This window comes from Asparagus officinalis, chromosome 1 (genome assembly GCF_001876935.1).
Source record: "Asparagus officinalis chromosome 1, Aspof.V1, whole genome shotgun sequence".
Classification (NCBI taxonomy): domain Eukaryota; kingdom Viridiplantae; phylum Streptophyta; class Magnoliopsida; order Asparagales; family Asparagaceae; genus Asparagus; species Asparagus officinalis.
The window spans coordinates 116633553-116642741 of record NC_033794.1 but is presented as its reverse complement, the minus strand read 5'-3'; the positions used below and the strand labels follow the sequence as shown (position 1 = coordinate 116642741).

Below are 9189 nucleotides of genomic sequence, written 5' to 3'. Positions count from 1 at the left end.
TCTATAATGAGGCATCCGCGAGAGAGAGAGAGAGAGAGAGCGCGCTCAATAGGTAAACAACTTGCACTCACTTCGGCCTGCATAAAACTGTAGCAGCACTGAAGCGAGGCAATACAAAAGGCGACAAAGAGATGGGTTATTTGGATGAGATTGGATAAGAGGCATATGCACATCTGCTGGGAGAGATTTTTGCTTGAAAGTTACATTGATGTTGAACGTTGAATTGCTGATAAGAGTCAGTCGTGCGAGCATCTTTGATCGCGAAATTATCAAAGGTGGATTGAGAAGAGGATGACAGAAACACAAGAACAATTTAGTATGTGACGAAGGAAAATACCCTCTCTAAATTATGAGTATGAAAAGATTACAATCTCTCTCTCACAATCTTACTAGAATCGAGAACAAGCTCTCAATTCTCTCTAAACCCTAATCTCTCTTGATTAGAATCTCACTTTGATTACATCTGATTGATTAGAAACCCTAAACAATCCATTATATAGGTGTAACAACGTGGATGGCAAAATGGTAAATAACCAAGCCCAAACCCAACAGGAATTCGTGCAAACAGAAACCCAAACGAACCAGGAAATCTTCGATGAGTCGACTCACGACTGAGATGAGTCGACTCGTCCGAAACTGAACAAAACACAAAACCAGCAATGAGTCGACTCATGACTGAGATGAGTCGACTCGTCTCAGACTGGTGACAAACGGCTGGGTTTCGTGAGTCAACTCATGACAGACATGAGTCGACTCAACCTGATGAGTCGACTCGTGACTGTTATGAGTCGACTGACGGGCTAAAAACTGGATGCTTCGATTCTTCGATTCGCTGTCTCGTTCCACGCTTCAACCTGCGTTTCACTGTGCTGTTTTACACCTCTATTCTCAAGCTATCATGAGAATCATTTATCCTGAAGCTCCCATGAGGATCACTAAGTTCCGAAGAGAAGATACACCCGTATCAATTGCATCCAAAAAAATTTTACAGAATATATTGGATATCTATTGACAAATCATGAAACCCAGTAAAATTGATTCTCAAAGACGTATAGGCGTCGAGACCCAACTGCTTCAATACGACAAACAGGATTGAATTCGACGTTAGTTTACTCCTCGGTAAATATACACTAAAGAATAACACTTCCTCCTATATCCACTTCTCCCATTTTTCTTTTTAAGAAAACGAGATAAATACGGACGCATGTACATTAAAAAATAAATAAATCAGAATAGCATGAACACCTCAGAAGTCAAATTGCGTCACAAATGTCAATCTCATCCTTTGTCGGTATATCAATATTCATGCAGCATGGGTTGACATACCCTGTCTTTTGAGGGTTCAGTGTATCTCCCCTTCCCCGCGTCCACCGCATCATCCTCTCATTAACTGATCGAGTCGGAGCATCTCCACCCGCGTCGGTTTGAAATACGAAACTCGTAAATCATAAAAGAAATGGAGCAGACAGCAAGCGCGTGCCTCCAGTCGATCATCGTCGGATTGTTAAACGAGAGCCACATGACATGAGGCACGGAAACGTTTCATAAAAGCTGGCACGTGCTTCTTCTCTGCCTGAATTGTAGCGTAGAAATCAAAAGTGCCGCATTGGATAGTTTGGTTTTCACTGAAAAGTTTGGGAAAGGGACGAAAATAGGAAAATTGACTAGTCAATACAGCTGTAGACAATGAAATGAATTGAGTGGAAGAACACTAATGACAACTGCAACTACAGCAACCAAACATTAGTTCAAGTCCAGAACCAGACAGGAGATTTTAATTGCTACCGGATTTTGTTGAATTTTGCACATATAAGCTGGCACCGCCTGCTTACGAAGAAATTTGCTGTATCAAATAGATCAGGGTCCACAAACACTACAGGAAAACTTCAACTTCGGAACCATACAGGAGATTATAATTGTAACCAAATTTTGGAATTTTGCATATAAAAGCTGGCACTGCCTGCTTATGAAGAGTTTTTTGCTCTATCAAATAGACCAGGGTTCACAATCACTACAAGAAAACATATGAACTTACATCTCAGAGTTATCGAAAAGAAATTTTATTGAATCTTTCACACCGCAGGAACAACTAAATTAAGGAAAAACTTACATCTCAGAGTTAGAGAAAAGAAGCAACACAACAACTAGGGTATATAAACTTTGAAAATCCCCGAAAACAAACTAACAACATATTATGCAGCCTAACTATTTCTCAACAAACTTGCACAATTCAGACAGTTCCTTAAACTAATTTTCTCTACAGGGAGCTGAACTATCATGGACTCTTTCTTAGAGACCGACTTTTGAACATAAGTTTGGCTACTCTCTTACTCTTTTTTATGCCATCTTTTTTAAGCCATGTTTTCAAAAGGATTGAAGGGAACTGCTAACCATAGCCTGGAGCTTCTTCAAGTCCCATGACTCCAAATTTGAGGATGCAGCAAATCCAATAGCAACTGCAACCGTGAGCAGAAGTAATCCATTCTTAATGCATCGAGAGCCACGGGATACTCTACCCAAAATCACCTTGCAGAGCTTGTCGGCTTCTTTAATGGATGCTTGGCTTCTGGCATCAACAGCCCCCGATAGGGCCTTCTCATTCTGGAAGGAAAAATATGAGGCTTTTGTCAGTGAAACATTATGCTATAGTAAATAATATAGGGGTAGCAAATTGTAGATAAACCCTTTGTACTATGAGGGTGTAGCCACTTATATCCCACTAACTTTTTTTATTAGCAATTACACATCCTAAAAATCAGATGGTATTATTTATTTATTCTTTTTGCCCTTAATTTAGATAAAAATTAGTATTCTAGTTAAATTCAAGGCAAAAGGGAACTTATTATCATTTGTTTCTCATGTGAGATGTCAACCTAATGAAAGAAATAATGCTGTCTGGAATTCAAGGGTGTAAGTAGTATAAAATAAGTTTATAAGTGGTCATACCTTCATAGTTTGGGAGTATATCTACAATTAACCCATAACATATAGAAGAATACACACAAGAGGATCACTTCCAAAACAGAAGTTGTACATCTAGTGCTTGATATTATCCACCTTTAGACTTACTAAACATAAATTCATTCCATTAATATGCTTGTTTACCTCTGTCCTTAGGTTCTTAAGTGTCTGCTTCAGAGCAACAAAAGGAGAGAATTTGATTGAATATTCCTTCCACTCATCAGATAATTTGCGGAGAACTGCAACACTTGCATCCACATTATCCAAGTAAAGTTTTTCCTGATTCCATTTAGATATGACAAAGCCAATGTTAAACAATCATAACCATTGTAAAGCTATTTGCAAACACCAGAAAACTTCAAACTGCAATAAGAACAGCTCACCCATTGCTTGTAGCAATCTGGATTTTGAACCAAACACCAGATGAATACATCAGCAGCTTCTTTCGCTAACTCAAGATTGTCTGCCAAATAATTATTGTTTAGGTTGAGAGTAATGAAATCATCTCTCTTTTGCTTTCCTAATTAGAGAATATAAAAAGGAAAATAACAAGTTGATGCAGAACCACAAGCAATAATAAGTCCAAACTTACTTTCCTGCATTGCTTTCACAGCTGAAGGCAAAAGCTGCTGTGATGCCTGTTTTGTAGTTTTGGTACCTGGAGAACCAGCAAGGGCCAGCTCCTTGAGAGTCGGATATATCGCCTCAAACCTCTCTGTAGCCTGAACAAGATATGAACTTAAAGAGGTGCTACTAAGAAAAACTACAAGAGACTGAGATAAATAAAAAAATAAAACTAACCTTGACTCGAGCAGATTGAGCAGGAAATGTTGCTCTCATCAACAAATCAAGTGCAGAAGGAGGCACCAAGCGCTCCCCTTTTCTTACGGCACCATTCAGCAAGATAGACCGAGCTTTTTGTCCTGACAAAATTCTGGGGGGAAAAGGTAAAAGTTTAGATCACAAGAAACAGGTAAATCATAGATCAATTTTTCTTCCTTTTGTCCTTAGGTGTACCTCTCAACCAACTGCAGAGCCAAGTCCCTCGACTGTGGGTTGATGTTAGGTTTTCCAGAGATCAAAGGCAACAGATAATGAACCCAGGCATACATCCCAGAAACTAGGTCTCCTTGAGAAGCCTGTATTAAAGTTCTCATCAGGTTAAGGAGAAGTTCCGAGAGCCTATCTCTTTTAGTTAATTAACTAGGGGTTAATACACAGATATGATACCTGACCAACAACCCATACGATTATTGGAAACTTCTCTTGTCCTTGATATTTTGGGTTGTCCCTCAATTTTGACAAAATGCTAACTAAAACGTCTGGCTTTCGCCGCAAGGTCATTGCCAAAACAACAAAGATTGCAACCTGCAGTTTTGATAACATCGCATAAGGCCATGTGGAAAAAAAATTTAAATAGATAGCCAAGAGGAGACATGAAAATCAACCCCTGCACCATATATCTGAGTACACAAGATCATGTATAAAATACAGAAACAAGGATATATATATATATTAGTTCAACGGAGGGGATTTCCTCCTATGACGCCTCTAAAATCACATGATTGAGCGACATTATGGATGATCCGCTCCGTTGAACTTGATCTACATATTCTAAAACCCCAACACACCAAGTTTGAGGTGAACCCGTCGTCGTTTGACCCTTCATCCACTCGTATCAATTTTAACGGTTTTGAATGAATAGAACTTTTCACATGGGTTAGGGATCCAGCCTTAACCCTTTCTCCTTGCATTTCTCGTTGAAGTGGAGGTTACTCTTTCTCTTAACCTCCCTTCTCCTTGTTCAAATGGCAACCAGCAAGCATCTTCTTCTTTTCTTTTCTTTTCTTTTTGTTGTTCTCTCTTTCTTTGTTTTCTCTTCCTATTCACCCCAGCAGCATTCACTGCACAATCCCATCTGCAAAATTAACAATAAACCACACAATGCAGTACACTGGCTTTTACGACAATGGCTCAGTCTTGAATTGGCACATTGAACTTTCTTAAAGTTGCAAACGTCAAGTAGTGGTGTGATGGAAATGGGTCAACAGGACGTAGAGTAAATTCCAAAAAACCAGCATGTGCCTATATGCTTAAGCCTCGCAGTTGCTTATCGAACATAATGACTTGACAGCCAAGAAAAAGAACCCTATACTTTATAACTTCTTGCTCCTATTGCCTAACTACTAAGTGAAAATAGATACACCTTACTGCCAAGAAAAGACATTATTAACCCCAGTACTGCTCCCAACTGCACACACAAGAAAAAAGTAGTGATGCATTTTAATGAACATAAAAATACCACTCTGATACGCTGATGTTTATCATGATCAGAAGGAATTTACAATGATGACAATAACTAGCATTTCCAAACCGAGATTGCACCCAGATGTTAAAGTAGGATCTCCCATCTCCTGGACGATATAAAAGATACCGGAAAGAATTTGAACATGATGCAGTTACATCTCATTTTCAACGGACTTATGGAGTTACCAATTCCCTGGTTAACATTGCATTAAGTAACTGAACCTACTAGTTACTTATATGGCTTCCTATCCAGTGTCCATCCAAAAATTTACATAACTAATTAATATTAGGAAAGCCTTCATACAAATCAGTCAAACAGAAACATAAAAGAAAGACGAAAAAGAAACTCTAATCACATTTTGTTGGAACATTTTAGTGCAGATAACTTAAGAGAAAGAAGAAATCATTTTAGTTCAAGTTTGATGGTCCGTTCAACAAATAAGCATCAGTCAGAAGCTAATGCCACTCTAGCACATGTTAGTGACAAGAATAAGGCTAATACATTGCTGAATAGTACCTGAGATTTCGTTGAAGGCTGTTGAACAGGCTTTTTTGAGCCTTTACCAGCCGGTTGTTGATTTGCCAAATCGGCAAGGATACTATCAAGACACCATAAAACAAAATTACCAAGAGCATCGGCGGATTTTTGAGAGATCCAATCTGCTGAGGTTTTATAGACTAAGTCTGAAATATGACATAAAGGAACCTGTTCCATATAAACCAAAAAAATTGATTAAACTCAGAAATAATATTGCTGGCATTGCAGAGTGCAGACATGCACCAAAAACCATCAGTTGAAGCTAAAACTGCATGTGTCCACTAAAAAATATAATCTTAGTTCAAAACTCAAGCATAACCAAGACAAGACCATAGAAGTTATCAAGATTACAATAAATATCAAAGATTTATACATAGCTACAAATAGAACAAAAGCAAGGGAACAAAACAGCATTTTAACATAAGCAAGACCCCAATCAGGTGACTTATTTTATGGCACAAAAGCCCACAACATACTTGGACAATGAAGCAACATGGGCATGTTAAAATTTTAAGGCTTCTACACCAAGACACCCAAAATAACCATGACAAATATAAAATATTCCCTGGGATGAGATATATATAAAAATGAGGGTTTAAGGAAATCGATATTCCTTCCTACCAAAGGATAATTGCAAAAATCAAATGAAAATAAATGCCAAATTACAAATTGCAAGGTAAAAGAAAAATAACATATGCGTTGTAATGGTTCAATTGTTTATGCATGAAAAGTAAAAGATAAAACTTATGTATAGTGCTTCCAATTATCAAATCTAGAGAAGGACAAGTAAAGCATGCAATTTGCTTTTTATGAAAGAACTTTGGATTCAAGGAAAAGAGAAAGATATATATAGGTACCAAAAAATGGAAATGGTTGCAAGTAGTAATACTCAAGTCACCTTAGGTCTGGTGTATCTATTAACACTCGTGTCATATTAGAACTGGCGTATCATTTTCTTTTCTCTAGGGGTATGTTTGGGAAGAAGTAGCTGAAATTTGTAAGTGCATTTGTAGTATCATGCAATTCCCATTTCCGTCACTGGAACACCTTAACCTGAACACTGCACTGATTCTCCCACTTTGAAGTATTTTTATTTCACATTAACTCTTCAAAGTTAGAATAAAACTCAACCAAACAAATATCTTGGAGTTTGAATGTAGTTGGAACAATGAGACTCCAAATATTACTAACTAAACATATACTCAAGAAATGTTTGTTCATAGATCTACTAGATTCAAAGTATATCAAAGAAATAATTTAGTGATGACCCATTATGGCATAGATCTACAGATCAGCAGTAGTTCATTTTGACCAACAATGATAATGATATTCAAGCACCTCAAAATTCTTCCTTGCTTCCATTTGTCACCCCATGATTTGCATTCATGCATTGCACACATCAAAATTATTAGAAAAGGTTCATGAATAAGATTCATAAAGTAAAGATCATTGTTTTAGGCCACACCAGAGGCATGCAAAATGAAATACGAACAACCCAGGATGAGGAATTCCAACGATTTCATTCTTTGATTGAATGATGAACCATATGTGTCAACTACTTACGCATCCTTGACACTAATTGCAATGATGTTCTCTTCCATTTAAGAATTAATCAGAGAATTTGATACTTCACCATCATGAACTTTGGACTGTAATTACTGTGTCAGGTTAAGAACTTTTTAATGTTGCAACAGGTCCCATAAAGAAAATGCATCTAAAGTAAAGCATACAAATTTGACAAGATAAAGGCTAAAGGATCCTATTCTTTTAAGTCAAAAATTGTTGCCGGCTTAAGAAAAGGAGAACTCCTGCCAAAGCAGGACAAATTGATTAAAGGATGTTCAAGGCACATCCCGACTGATTATAATCAGTTCAGATGTGGTGTAGTCCTCAGTAGTATATTTATAAGTACATGTCAAATACTATTTTCACAAGGACAAAAAGTTTGTTCTTCTCGGTCCAAACAGGTTTAAGTGCTTAACTCAATGCCCATACAGAAGCATGATCTGACAAAAATAAAATATTAATTCAAATAGAAAATTTCTTTGCAGCCTGACAACATTGCTTCTGTTGAAGTGGTCAAAAGAGAGATGCGTCCCTGATTCAGAAAATAAGTACCTAGGAAACAAAACAATAAGGGGCTGTTTGTTTCTTCGTTTTTGGGTGGGAAAGAGCCCGAAAGCTGCCACAGATGGGACTGCTGTGGTAGCTTTCGAGCTCCTCAATCTCCAACCAAACGGGCCCTAAAGGAAGCGAGAGAAATAATTAAAATAAAAAATAAAAAAAGTAATTATCAGGTACATCCTCCTAAGATACACCCAATTATACATGCATGTACCTAGTAAAAGGAGTTATAGTCCTACATATAGACTAGAGAACAGTACTATTCTTCGAACAATGTAATCCAACTAACAATAACACTCAAAACCCCATAAAGATAAATCCAAGATTAATTTTTTCAAATAAATGTTACAAGCACATTGCAGATGAAGCTCAAATTCCGTAGCTATAGAATGACAATCACGATAAGATCAAGTGTTCAGTCCTATAAATATCTCGAGCTAAGCTTATGCTTATTCTAAGATGATCACGAGACTAAATCACGTGCTGAAATAGATCTACAAAATTCTCATGACCAAGATCCAATATTTACAACCAAGATCAAAATTTCAAGTCAAACCCCAAAATTTCCACAACAATGCAAGCAATTTCCTGTATCAAAAACCAAAAAATTCCGCGAAAAAAGGATCCCAAACAAAACTTACATCAATGATCTTTGACACCGGCGACTCCTTAAACAACTTCGCCCAAGGGAATTGCGATGCGCTGACCGCCGAAAAAGCTTTCCCAAAGTAATCCGTAAATCTCATCAGCTGAATATCTTGCTGCGATTCATAAGAACCCTACAACAACAAAATTTTAAAATTTCAAAAACTTTATCAAAAAAAAAAAAAAACAACGTGATCTCTCAATTAAAGATCCAACCAGATCCCAAAAAATTGCTCTCACCGAGACATCCACAAGATGAGCAGCAAGATCGTCGGCGTTGATCTTGGCCGCGGCCTCGGCCACAGTCACCTTAGGCTTCTTTGGCTTCTTCTCCTTGACCATTGTTTGAAGGTTTTATTTGTGAGATCTTGTGTGATTGTAAATCCTATTTGTATTCTCCCTCTCTAATAGTAGATCCCCCCTCCTTGTCCCGTGGACGTAGGCAACTTGCCGAACCACCTAAAATAGTTTGTTTTGCTGTGATTTGTAATAGCTTGTAGGTTCCCTCGACAAGTCAGTCCTAGAACTGATGAGAGAAAGAGCTGATATCTCACTTTGTTAAAATATTTTGATAGCTGTCAGACGAGGAGGAGGCGGTGGCGGCGTCGGGGGTG

General features: G+C 37.7%; 2 protein-coding genes across 3 annotated transcripts in view; both read right to left on the bottom strand.

Annotated features, from left to right (window-relative positions):
- Positions 1-1956, bottom strand: part of LOC109829146 (protein MAO HUZI 4, chloroplastic-like) — a 6212-nt gene extending 4256 nt beyond the window's left edge. Inside the window, exon 1 of one of the 2 annotated variants that reach the window (XM_020396274.1) lies at positions 1246-1956. The gene's annotated coding sequence lies outside the window, so the exon portion shown is untranslated. The remainder of the gene's footprint in view (positions 1-1245) is intronic. The other variant, XM_020396276.1, reaches the window with a different exon arrangement.
- LOC109829145 lies at positions 2045-8920 on the bottom strand. The gene is made up of 10 exons (XM_020396272.1): positions 8816-8920; positions 8572-8709; positions 5786-5974; positions 4192-4329; positions 3979-4100; positions 3763-3895; positions 3554-3683; positions 3345-3424; positions 3106-3240; positions 2045-2601 (listed from the first exon to the last, which is right to left on the bottom strand). Exons 1-10 carry the CDS (start codon positions 8915-8917, stop codon positions 2365-2367), a joined length of 1404 nt encoding a protein of 467 aa, XP_020251861.1. The 5' UTR covers positions 8918-8920; the 3' UTR covers positions 2045-2364.

Excerpts from the sequence above, each read along its gene's own strand:
- LOC109829145 (XM_020396272.1), bottom strand. The coding sequence starts at position 8,917 with ATGGTCAAGGAGAAGAAGCCAAAGAAGCCTAAGGTGACTGTGGCCGAG. Across the intron at positions 4,330-5,785 it reads AGCCTTCAACGAAATCTCAG|GTTGCAATCTTTGTTGTTTT; the intron begins GTACTATTCAGC and ends TCAAAACTGCAG. Across the intron at positions 3,684-3,762 it reads CTCAATCTGCTCGAGTCAAG|GCTACAGAGAGGTTTGAGGC; the intron begins GTTAGTTTTATT and ends TATCTTGTTCAG.